The sequence below is a fragment of the Pangasianodon hypophthalmus genome, chromosome 2 (genome assembly GCF_027358585.1).
Source record: "Pangasianodon hypophthalmus isolate fPanHyp1 chromosome 2, fPanHyp1.pri, whole genome shotgun sequence".
Classification (NCBI taxonomy): Eukaryota; Metazoa; Chordata; class Actinopteri; order Siluriformes; family Pangasiidae; genus Pangasianodon; species Pangasianodon hypophthalmus.
Genome location: NC_069711.1, coordinates 27,608,116 through 27,621,475, shown reverse-complemented (window position 1 = coordinate 27,621,475; position 13,360 = coordinate 27,608,116). Strand labels below are relative to the sequence as shown.

Here is a 13,360-nt window from a genome sequence, read left to right as displayed (position 1 = left end):
TCCTCAATTTTCAATGGGATTCAAGACAAGAGATTGGATAGGCCATGCAAGGCCTTCTTGAGTTATTTGGCTGTATGTTTGGGCTTGTTTTCTTGTTGAAATGCCTATCTTCTCCCCAGATTCAGTTTCATGGCCAAGGAGATTAAATTCACCTCTAATAGGTCCCAGTATATCACTCCATTCTTGTTTCCTTTGATGATGTGTAATGTCCCAGTACTGTTTGCAGAGAAGCAGCCCCATATCATGATGTTCCTACATTGGTACCTCACTGTAGGTTTGGTGTTCTTGGGATCAAACACGCAAACCTTCTTTCTCCAAACATCACAAGTTGAATTATTGCCAATATAAGCTGAATATGAGTTAATTTTGTTTTATCTGACCACAGTATATTGTTCTAAAAGAGTTTTATTTTGACAAGTGCTTTTAGACATGCATCTCTGTGCTTCTTTTTAAGCAGAGGAGTTTGCATGGGGTGTAGGAACAGAGATGACGGCAGTGCAGTTCATTGCTTGTTGTTCTCTGTCTAACTGTTGTTCCTGCTGCTTTCAGGTTGTCCTGCAACTCTTTTCAAGTGACTGTTGGTTTCTTTCTTACCTTTCTTATTATTAGTCTGAGAGTGCATTTTGAAATCATGCATGCTGCACCTGTCCAGGGACAAAAAATGTGATTCCATGAACTTTCCACCTGCATATTTTCGAATCAGTTGTACTGACAGGGATGTTTAAAGTCTTTGCAATGGCTTTGTAGACTTTTTTCAATTCAAGTGTTGTTTAATAATGTTCCCTGAGAACTTTAGGAAGCTTCTTCACCTTCACCATGATTGCTACTTCTATATAAAATCTTCTCAACCAGTGGCAACATCTTTTATTTTGACACTAGGTGCAATTTGCTTGAGAAGATTTTTTTGCAAGCATTTATATCTAGTTCTAGTTTTATTTTTATGTAACCTTTACATATCATTTTAGTGTAGTGTCCAAATACTTTTTCCCTATCAATTTCATTTTAAACATAGGAAGTTTGCTTATGTATACATGCTTTTTTAAAATTCATATTTATAAGCAAATCAAACTCAAAAGACATTATGTGAGTAAATTTGAAGTGGATATATGCATTGGAAGTACAATAAATAACAAAAGCAAAAGTGTCTGGATACTTATTTCCCCTCACTGTAATGTGTTCCAGTTCAGTGAGAAGGTTCTAGTAAATCATTGTTGTGTAGCAGCAGTATTTTAATTGGAATATCATGCATACAAGGGGTTATTCAGCTGTTATATATTGCCTCTTCTCTCTTTTTTTTTCATTTGTCTGTTATTTTGCACAAGGAAGAATTTGTGGTTATGTGTTAGTAACGTAGTCAGCATTGTTTAAAGTAAACCAGGAAGAATGTCTATGGATGCTACAAAACCTCAGAGAGGGTGTAAGTAAACAGATTTTTTTTTTTTAAAAAAATTGTTCTAGATTGTTCAAGCTAAGAACAACTTTGACAGCTAAAACTTTCTCTCATTATTGTCTCATCCTAAGTCACAGCGTAAAGGTTTTAGTACTGTAAACAAGTTTTGAGTAAACAGGTTTTCCATTCTTTTCTCAACGCAGGGAAACTTAAAATGCTTATCCACGGTATTTGCACATGCACTAGAGATGCAGTGGATAGACTTAGGTTGAAAAATGCTAGGGTATTTCTTTAAGATGGTGTCAGTCTTTTCCCACGATGGGTATTGGCAAGGGAGTTGACAAGGCTATATTAAAAAAAGTTTTGCAACTCAGCACTGGTTAGAAGGATGCAGAGATGTGCATGGTCTTCAAGTGCATACGTTTTTGTCTGTGTCACATTCACCGTTAACTGAGAGGATAATAAGAGTTTCCACTGGCCAAAATAAGGACCTTGTGTTGTCAGAGGTAATTAAAGTTACATACACATACATACTGTATACACTTCTTGTTCCATATAGAGTGACTTCCAGAATTGTTAGTACCCTTCATGAAAATGAGCAAAAACTGTTTTAAGAAGTTTGGTTTCAAAATAATCAGCACCTCTCAGTTAATATTTTTGACTTCTGGCTTTTTCCCTCCTTCATCATCCTCTTCATTGTGTGGGGAGATAGTGTGCTCATGGGTCCAATTCATGGCAGATTTCAGACATCTGAACCTTTTTTTTATAGCCCTAATCGTATTTTTAACTGTTCATGTATTTTTTATATTTATATGCGTTCAACAGTGCGCTCTCAGTGCCAGTCCCAAACCTGGATAAAATTGGGGAAGGTTGTGTCAGGAAGGGTATCTGGCGTAAAAACGGTGCCAAATCAAATACACGGACCAATGATCCACTGTGGCGACCCCTAACGGGAACATCCAAAAGAGGAACAACAATATTTATATCCAGTAGCTGATTTGTGCACATCAACAACTTTCTTTTTTGTGTTGAAATCTCTTTGGCTTTTCCCATGGTAATTCAAAACAAGTTGATTTTTACACATGCGCAATCTCATATTTATACTTCAAGGATACAGTACATGATTAAAGGCTATAACAAAAAGGTAATACCTAAAAATTGTTCCAATGAGAATGAACAAAGTTAAATTGTTTGTCCTATTAATTGAGTGGAAAAATCTGAATAATGTTTATTTCATGCAATCATTTTTGCCCATTTTATGACAGGAGCCACTAATGCTGGAGGCACCTCTAATATCCTGTAAACAGGTCATTAAAGAAAACCACTTATAATGCATTTACATGTCATACACAAAGTTATATATACATTTAGACATTTCAATGAGATTTTATTTTGTTTGTTTTATTCACGAGTAATATGATAATATGCCTGATAGTATGCCTGCATCCTGTTAATAATAATATGCCTGCACCTTGTGTTGTGTTTAATGGTACAGCTGATCCTGTGAGCCTTTTAATGACCTTATAATCATTGGTCAGGTGCAGTCATGTGTCACCTGAATCAGAAAAGACTAAGAAAGAAATGGTGTAAAATGCTATTAAAAGCTGGTGGAGTGATGGACAGAGAGACGGTGGAAGGAGGGGTATGAGTTCAGCATGCTTTGCACTGTATAGAGATTCTCTTGGCCCCCAGGGTGGAGAAGTTACAGGTTTAATCCCATCTGCTTCGCTCTGGCTTATCATATCATCTGCTGAAGTACAAATCTGGCTCATGGGGAGGAAGGCGTATCAGATTCAGAAGGGAAAATTTTTGACTCTCTCTGTCTTCTGGGGTTTTCTATTCAGCATATATCCATGATGAAGTAGAGAAACCAGCAGAAGTCCTGTTTCAACAGGATGTGTTCCTGTGCCATGGATACAGATTAATCTTTTAAAGAAACATCTTCATAAAAAATAGTAATCAATCTATTATATAATCTGATACAAAATCATGGATTCTTGAGCTTTAGATAAATATTTCTCTTAATCTGAATTACAGTTTCACTGGAAATTTTCAGAATCTATATTGGATTAGTCTAATACAGCATAATGTTGATGATTATCTTTAGATTCTCTCGTAAAAAAAAACATTATTATACGAAGCCCACATACCCATTAATTACCATTCAGGCAGTGCTGATCTTTGGCTTTAGGCTGAAGCAGAGCACTCCTAATGACCCCTTAAAGACCTAATCAATCACACTATGCTGACAAAGCCACCAGAAGTTACTTTAAAGGGAAAGACAGCAGAATGAGTGTAATTGTCTATAATTGTCACTGTCTGACCAAGAGGAAGAGGAATGTAGTACTGGATGTATGGCAACTGTGAAGTCGTAATGGTTCTTAAATATAGGCTATTTGCAATATTTACAACCAGATTGCTTGCTTTGGCAACTGGCATACAATGAACATGCTCAAAAACAGGTTTAACGTTATAGCAAGAAATTGCGTGAATGTGTGTACATGTAATACAAAAAAAGAGACCACACATCATGTGTTTCATCTTTCCCCTTCTGCTTTTAAGGGTGACTTGACTTGTAGCTACAAATCCTCCATCACAAAGGACCAGGGCCATGGTGTGCTGTCTGATTCATTAAAAGACACAGAGGAATATTGCATAAGTGTTGCTGGCTCTTATAAATGAAAAAAAATTACATTAACAGAAAAGTTGAACATTGTCTCTCCTACTCAGATGACATCCAGTGCCAGACAAAAAGAGTGGCACTTGATTTTGACTGAAAATGAAGTGCACTGCCAAAGTGCATTCATGGACAAAACCTTCATTTATGCTTTATGATTATTTTATGCCGTTTATGCCACGCAAAAAAACACAACTGAAATTTGTCACATGAAACATGAAAGCAAAGAGAACTATATATTGATGTGCTATGTGTGTTTCTCAACTGCAGGTATACACGCGCTATGGGAAGTGCTACACCTTCAATGGGAACAAGACCTCACCAAAGCGGACACGGCAGGGGGGCATGGGGAACGGCCTAGAACTGATGCTGGATATACAACAAGATGAATACCTCCCCATCTGGAGAGAGACCAGTGAGTCAGCGCAAAAGTACTGTTTAGAAACAGAATCTTGCAAGTGCAAGATGTTCATGGTATTTCTTTTGTTGTAGGTATCAATACTGCCAACATTCATACCAATAAAAAACAAGATAGAAGATAAAAACATATAATACACAAGTAACTATATGTGTAATAAGGATCACAAACAGTTCCATTATAAGTACCAGGGGCTGTATCCAGATGAATTTGTACTGTACTGGAGTATAACTGGAAATTAATACTTACACCCTTACTCAAACACATTACAATCAAAAACAGACTTTTTACTCTCCATGTTTAGACTTTCAACATAGTAATTATGTGGTAAATGTTCAGTCAAATACATAACAATTTGTATCAATACCAGAGCCAGTTACTCTCATTGACCATTCATAAATGAAAGGTAATTTGTAACCATAAAAAATGGATCTCGTGAAAAAAATTTCGTTGGATGTTGTTGGATTTTCCATGAAAGTAATCATAAGAAAAGACATGCATACACACAGGGAACACAGTGGCTTAGTGGTTAGCTCTGTTGTGCCACACCCCCAGGGTTGGGGGGTTCGAATCCTGCCCTGTGTGTATGTGTGGAGTTTGTTCTCCCCATGCTTAGGGGGTTTCCTCCAGGTACTCTGGTTTCCTCCCCAGTCTAAAGACATATATTGTAGGTTGATTGGCATTTCCAAATTGTCCATAGTGTGTGAATGGGTATGTTTGATTGTGCACTGTGATGGGTTTGTCCCCTGCCTTGTGTCCTGAGCTCCCTGGTATAGGCTCCAGGTTCCTCAAAACCCTGTGCAGGATAAGAGGTATGGAAAATGGATGGAGTACATTTACCTGTGGACAGTCTAAAAGATTTTCACATACTTTCACTTTAGTGTAATAATAATAATAATAATAATAATAATAATAATAATAATAATAATAGATAGATAGATAGATAGAATGGGATGGATGGAACTGTTTAAGGTGTGTTTAAGAACACCTTTTTCTCTGTGCCTGAATCCAGTGTGTCCAGAGGGAGTTAACTGTGGTGCTTGATGTCCCCTGCTTCACCAACAGACCACAGTATAGAAATGTATGCTAGTCACTACAGACTGATAGAACAAATCCAGTTACCTGCTGCACCCAGTGAAAAAACTGAACCTTCTTACAAAAACAGAGACTGCTTTGGCCTACTGTGTAGCACAATGCATATTCAGTCAAATAAATTCTGTAGTTTTTATATGCTCCTTAAAAGTTAGTTCATATAGTTTTATATATGCCTATTTATATAAAGCACCATTTATATCCAATATAATCTCAAGGTGCTTTACATAATGTTATGTGACTATATTTAAAACAGAAAATAAAAAGTGACTTTTTTTTTGCAATGTCTGTTCCACAGTTTGAGTACTCATAAAATCTGTGCAGTCTTAAGAAGCCCATGATGCATTACAGCATGTCAGATTATCAGCAGTGGAGAAACAAATGAGAAAGCAGTGTCTTTACCTGAACACAATTCATTATGTATTCAATGGAAATGTGGTGAATAGTTGGATATACAACAGTCAGTGCCTTAACATAAAAACATCCTGAGGTAAAGTGGCTTTCTGTCACTGTCTCCACAGATGAGACCACTCTGGAGGCTGGGATCCGTGTTCAGATTCATAGTCAGGATGAACCTCCCTATATCCACGAGCTGGGCTTTGGAGTCTCACCAGGATTCCAAACCTTCGTGTCCTGCCAGGAACAGAGGGTATGCTCCAGTCCAGAATGTTATAAAATATGCTTCTGATAAACAAGGGAACAAGGGCACACAGTTATAGCTCTGATGAGAATGCTAGTAAAGCATTTATTTATTCTTTTTTTTTTTTGCTATATTCTTTAATATCCAAGGGATGTTTTTAATACTGAGAAAGTTATGAGAGCACAGGAGCCATTGCTCACCACCCCAGGGGCAGTTTATGGTTAAAGCCTTTGCTCAAGTCCAAGTCCAAATTACTAGCACAGGACCTTTACTGCTTTGCAACTCTCTCCTCCTGACTCCAGTAATATACGGGTGGGCAAAGTAAAAAGTGATTTTACCAAACTGTTCTAAACAGATAAAAATACAGATACGAATAAAAGGTACACTTTTTTTTGCTCATATTGCCCACATCTATTTGAGACTAGAGATGTGCAACTAAGGGATGCAACAAATGCAAACAAAAATGAGAAAGGGAAGCTTTTACTTTCACATTTGAACCTTGCAGGATAAAGAAAGAGCACATTCATTAACATGAACATGAGGTTCATTCATTCATCCTGCCTGGTCAGGATCACAGTCGTTTACATCAGGCTGCAATTCTGTTTATATTTTGGGAAACAGAACCAACTGAATTCATTAGGAAATATTGCAAACAAAAATAATAACTGCATGAGTGGGATTTAAAAAAAAAAAAAAAAAACAGCCCAATGCCAATGCACAGATAAACAGATGAGACCAATGATGAGCCTCATGAGACCAAAACCCCAAAACACTCAGGTTTAGCCCATGCTTACTTTTAAATCTGAATACTGACAGGGACATGAATATTTGGAGCACAAAACAGATACAGGTAATGTCATAGCGTTACACGCCTACTGTAAATTCTGCCCTTCTGTGTACTACAACTTCCTCCAATCTTTGTGCTTAAATGGGACTCTCATTGCCTTAATAACAGCACCAATCCTGTCACGTAAGGATGCCACTTGTATCTTTTATTTAATTCAGCTAGAGTTTGTGGTGCCTATTTTGGTGTTTCACATACAGTTCCTATTAACTCCCAAGTTTTCTATGTCTGTCCAACAACTTCATTCCAGGTATGCTTGTCTATGTATGGAACTGAATGACATTGTGCAAGAAAACACTGCTATAGGTGGATGCAACTTATAGCTTATTTCTGGTCACCTGGTATCTTATCAGTGATAGCTTCCTTAACAACTCTGTACTTGAGAAGGATTCTGCTTCACTTCACTTTTGGATTAAAGGATCTGCAAAATGTAAAAGATGTGAAGTTATGAAGAGATTTCCTCCTCTAATGTTCTCTTTGTATAATCATCCCATTAGCTGTCGTACCTGCCGCAGCCCTGGGGAAACTGTCGTGCATCATCAGAGCCAGTGATCCCTGGATACGACACCTACAGCGTGAGCGCCTGCAGACTGCACTGTGAGAGCGTCCAGGTGCAGAGAGAGTGCAACTGTCGGATGATACATATGCCAGGTGTGTGTCTGTTAATAAGTGTGTATGTATATGCACTCACGCACTTGATAAGCTGCTATTAATGTGCATGTCTCGTCTGTAAACTCACTCTTATTGACTGGCACAGGCTATCAGTAGACCCGTCAATCATCCTCACACTTGTCAGTCAAAGCCTCTGTCAGAAATGGGATTTCGGGACCATTTATGTAATGAGCTTTCCACTTAGATGAGCCAGTCATATGCAAGAATGACATACCTCATTGGCATTCGCGCTTTCAGTATCCTGACCTCTTTCCTTGCCATTGCCTTTTCTGTCATTCTTGTCTGATCATTATAATTTTTTTTAAGTGTTGAGGGCATTAATCAGATTATGTCTTAAGGGAAGGTATATAAATCATCCATTCATTTACCGATCATGTCATATCTATTCATCTTTCAATTTACCATCAAGTCATATGTACATACATCATTCCTATTTATATAACACTGCATTCATACACATTGGTAGACTTCGAACCTTTAGTTCTAAGCTTTTCAATGCAGCAAACGTCTTTCTGCAGGAAATGCGGATATCTGTACACCGGCAAAAGTGAAATGTGTTGACAGAGCACTTGGTAAGATCTGCTCCAAAAATGAATTTATTAATAATCACTTAATTAATGTACCTAACACTTCATGCCACTAGATTTAATTCTATCTTTATCATTTAATACTATATGGCTATATGTGTACTGAATTAGTAACTGAGGTGCTACTATAGTGTTATTATATGTGCTTTAGTGACAGAGCTTTGATTTTTGTCCCTCATAAAGCTTTGCTGGAGATAAGCGCAGGAGATCCATGTGTGTGCGAGACTCCTTGTAACGTCACACGCTATGGAAAAGAGCTCTCTATGGTTAAAATTCCCAGCAAAGGGTCAGCACGCTACCTCTCTCGCAAGTACCACAAAACTGAGGAGTATATCAGGTGACTTGTATGCACACACTCTATGACACATATACACACATTTTCATATTAGTCCTTTGTGAGGACCTAAACTTAAGTTTATCTGAATCTCTAACATCATCAGTCTAAATCTAATCCAAAACCAAATTATGTTTGACATACATGTCTTTTGAAATAAAATGCATAATATGAGTAGAAAAGCATCCTCACTTATGGGAATTGAATTGGTTTTGTAAATCTCGTGAGAACATCTGGGCTTCAGAAAACACACACACACACACACACACATCCCATCTTCTAGTTGGTTAATATGATAGAAATAGCTCCTTCCTAAATAATAATTAATTGTGTATTCAAATACAGCAGGAAAATAAGCCTGCCAAAGGAAAAAAAAATCTTTTCACTGTCCGAGCTTCTCTGATAATCACAACGTCTCTCTCGATTTCCTTCACTATTGTTTGTAAAACTGCAATATTGAAAATGAAAATGTAATTTGCCTCCTCCATGCCTAGGCTAAATGAAGTAGCGCTTTTTAAATAGATTGCTCTAAATTGAGATTATGTTCGTTCCAGTAATTATTTTTCTCCCTGTATTCGCCACTGACAATCCTTTATTTATAACAACACAATAAGTGACATCTTCCTATTTTTTTTCGGCAATAGGATAGTGAATGTTCCTATTAAGAATGTCATAGTTTTGCTGCTTATCTCCAATACTGCAGGGACAACTTCCTCGTCCTGGATGTTTACTTTGAAGCGCTGAACTACGAAACAATCGAGCAGAAGAAAGCATACGACATAGCCGGACTGTTAGGTGGGGTTTGTCGTGTACACACACACACATGCTCGCGGTGTTCTAATGATGCCATTCACAAAACATTTGTTCACTAATAGCATGTGAAGATCAGAAACGGTATTTGTAAACATTCATTTTGTAAAAGTTGCACTACAGTAAGCAGCATGGAGTAAAGTGGACCTTTTCAATTTGAAAGCTCAAAGACAAAATTGCAAAACTGAATTACATACACATCATTAAAAAGCCACTTAGGCACAATATTGATGCAGATGTTACATTTGGATTCCACCAATATTCCTGTGCTTTCACTCTCATACAAAGCTTTCCTTTTGTCTGTGTGACATTCAGGGGACATTGGAGGCCAGATGGGACTTTTCATTGGAGCCAGTGTTCTCACAATATTAGAGATACTCGATTACATCTATGAGGTACAGTTTAATGTATAAATGTTGTTACACCCTATTGCACCCTCTTTTGAAAGTACAGTGCATAGAATCTTTTGTTAATAATTTAAAAAATGACAATTGAGTTGAAGGACAAAAAAAAGCTTTATAATATTGCTGAGGTGCTGTGAGTCACGCTGACAATCTTCTAATAGGAATTCACAGTCAGTGCTGTGTCTGGTCGGATTTGGTTGGAAATCTTTGCTCATATATTCAGAAATGTCAAACATCATCATACCCCAACTTTAGGCACGAAAGAAGTCTGAATACGTGGTAACTTGCAGGAGCTGGCAGCCAATCAGTAGAGAGAGAGAGAGAGAGAGAGAGAGTATAAACAAACCGGACAAACAGGAGTCAGAGAATGAGAGTTAATATCATATTTTAAAATGCAATAAGTTTACTTACAAATACAAATACTGTATTCCATACTAAATGTCTTTTCTATTCATTTTTCTCACATTTTTTAAAAATTGTAATTGTTCTTTTCTGTCTTTTGCACATTGTGTAAAGCAAGGTGCATTTTAAATGTGTGAAAAGCACTATTTAAGTAATCACTGTTATTAAATAATATGCTGAGATTGGGTTTTATTACAGTCTTTTCTCTCATTTATGTTGTCTCTTTTCTTGCTTTACTGTCTTTAATTATATTTCTGTCCCACATTAAGGTAATCAAATATAGGATCAAAAGATTAATGAGACCACAAAAGTACCAGAACCAACAGAGCCAGAGGAACCAGACGCAGAGAACAAAGAACCTCCGTGATCTGAATCTTAGGGCCCAGCTAACACCAAGCACCATTGCAACAGTCAGACTAGAGGAATTCAAGCCCAAGGTAAGTCCAGGGAATTAAAGAATACCTTAGTTGAGTATTCCTTTTGTTTTACTTGAATCAGAGACAACTTCTCACAGTCAAAAAATTCTCCAGCACTTTAATTTACCGAAATATGGAATTTTCAGCACTATCAATGCATTAATGTTTTTATTTACAAGTGAAGTAATGACCAAATTTGAGCAAATTTTGTGAGAACAGAGTCAAAATTTCTACAGTTCATGAGATTCCGTTCACAAAATTAATATTTCTAAGTCAGTTTCTAAAGCAACTGCACACATTACAGCAAGTGTACTGTACCTATGTACACTCACATGCCACTTTATTAGGAACACCTTTACACATGTTCATTCATGCAATTATCCAATCAGCTAATCGTGTGGCAGCGGCGTAATGCATGAAATCATGCAGATACAGGTCAAGAGCTTCAGTTCACATGTTCACATCAAACTCAATGACTTTGACCATGGTATGGCTGCTGGTGCTAGACAATGTCAAATCCGCTGATCTCCTGGAATTTGCATGCACAAGCCTATAGAGATTATACAGAATGGTGTTTAAAAAAAAACATCCACTAAGCAGCAGTTCTGCATGTGGAAATGGATAGGAAAGACAGAATACTTCAAATAACCACTCTTTACAAATGTCGTGAGCAGAAAAGCTCTCATAATGCACAACACATCGAACCTTGAGGTGGATGAGCTACAAGAGCAGAAGACCTCATAGGGGTCCACTCCTGTCAGTTACAAACCGGAATATGATGCTACTCTCGGCACAGGCTCACGGAAACTGAACCGTTAAAGACTTGAAAAACATCACCTGGTCTGATTCATCTTTATTTCTGCTCCGTCGTGCAGATGGTAGGGTCTGAATTTGGTGCACATGAATCCATGGACCCAACCTGCCTTGTGTCAACAGTTCAGGCTGGTGCTGGTGGTGTAATAGTGTGGGGAATGTGTTCCTGGCACACATTGGGCCCATTAATATCACTCAAGCAAAACTGATGAGTATTGTTGCTGAACATGCGCATCCCTTTACTGCTTCTTTGATCAAAGCCAGCATGATAATGAGCCATGTCACAAAACAAAAGTCATATGGGATGTGGTAGAATGAGAGATTCACAGCATGAATATGCAGCTGACATATTTGCAGCAATTATGTGATGCATTCATGTCAACATGGCCCAGAATCTCAAAGGAATGAGCATTGTATTCCTAATAAAATGGCCAGTGAATGTATATGTATATGTAGTAAAAAGTGATTTTTATTTAAATTGTACAGAGGCATTATTGTGAAGTTGCACTGAACTACAAAAAAGCCGATTCTCATAAAAGCCGCTTAGGCCTACTATATATGAGTTCTTACTATTGTCATCTATTTTCTGTCAACAGGAGGCTAGTGATGGAACGAGAGCTCAACCACACAGTGTATATCCAGCTTCAGTGTTACCAAACCACCACACACAAGCCACTGGACAGCACGACTTTGCTTGCTAGGAGATGATTTCTCTTTAGTTTTCCCCACTGTCTCCTGTAATTTCTCATTAGACTTTTGGCCCTTGGATGGAACCACACACTTGAATTGGACATTTATGTTTATCACCTGTAAAAGCTGCAGCCAAAGTCAAACCCACAGGGAGCTCACACTGAATGCCCCCTTTCAGCCAGTCAAGGTATGTGGCGAGGTGGGGGGTCAAACTGGTTCAAACCGCCTCCGTTACATCAGCACGTGGTCGTATTGGCATCGTCTTGCAGTTGCACCGGTGGAACAAGGCCAGTTTGATTCACACATGCTCTTATACTGCATGTCAGTTATGTTCTTCAGTAGACGTTTAGCATTTATTATTATTATTTTTTACATTCCGATTAATCTTCTCAGTGGAGAAGGACAAGCACAACACTCTTTTTTTTTTTTTTACCAGAGGGGTGAAATTCCCAAATCTTGTGTCCTTCATTGTTAATTTTGCATTTAATAATACCATTATTTTGATTAATTCATCAAATATGTTAATTTATTTTTATCATTTACTTTTGCTTTAATTTTTTTTTGTATTTCATACTATTTAATTATCATTATTATTTTCTTTTTTTTTTTGACTAAATACTTCAAATTATCACTTTTTTTCACACATACTGGTAAATTTACAGACAGTTATCATTTTTAGGGAGGTTTTTCATTTTAGAGAAATTGCCACACAAAAAAGCCTCAGCGCGTGTTCACCTCGAGGATATGACACAAGCTGCATCTTATTTTCTTATTTTAATCTGCTCAAAGGATGACCAGAAAGGACTGAACTGCTGTAACGGTGTTTAATATGGACTGTAACTATAGTATCAAAATTGATCATTTCTTAGTGCACTTGATGAGAATTTCTAACACACCCATTTTCAGTGGCTGCATTGCTCACCACATTTTCTGTCTCGTATCATCTGATTCATTCATACATGTTCTCACAGATCTTATAAATACACACAGTCCTGTTATAGACCTTTGCTGGGAAATGCCAACCGCAGTTCTCATGAAAACAGAAAATGCCAACTTTGCCGACAGGGCTGAAGTGAGTTGGCAAAGTGCTCAGTTAAATCATTTTGTTACTTTTCCATGTGTCATGTTTCTTAGAATGAAACAATAGCCTATAGTGCCTCTGGGAGCCAAA

The 13,360-nt window shown here is 37.5% G+C and overlaps 1 protein-coding gene across 1 annotated transcript in view; it reads left to right on the top strand.

Annotated features, from left to right (window-relative positions):
• asic4b (acid-sensing (proton-gated) ion channel family member 4b) overlaps positions 1 to 13,295 on the top strand; it is a 38,760-nt gene extending 25,465 nt beyond the window's left edge. The window contains exons 2-10 of the mRNA XM_026933490.3: positions 4,338 to 4,482; positions 6,099 to 6,226; positions 7,559 to 7,712; positions 8,252 to 8,305; positions 8,504 to 8,657; positions 9,358 to 9,449; positions 9,780 to 9,859; positions 10,540 to 10,707; positions 12,096 to 13,295. Coding sequence (XP_026789291.3) covers positions 4,338 to 4,482; positions 6,099 to 6,226; positions 7,559 to 7,712; positions 8,252 to 8,305; positions 8,504 to 8,657; positions 9,358 to 9,449; positions 9,780 to 9,859; positions 10,540 to 10,707; positions 12,096 to 12,200 — 1,080 coding nt within the window. The 3' untranslated portion in view covers positions 12,201 to 13,295. The remainder of the gene's footprint in view (positions 1 to 4,337; positions 4,483 to 6,098; positions 6,227 to 7,558; positions 7,713 to 8,251; positions 8,306 to 8,503; positions 8,658 to 9,357; positions 9,450 to 9,779; positions 9,860 to 10,539; positions 10,708 to 12,095) is intronic.
• The last annotated feature ends 65 nt before the right edge of the window (positions 13,296 to 13,360 follow it).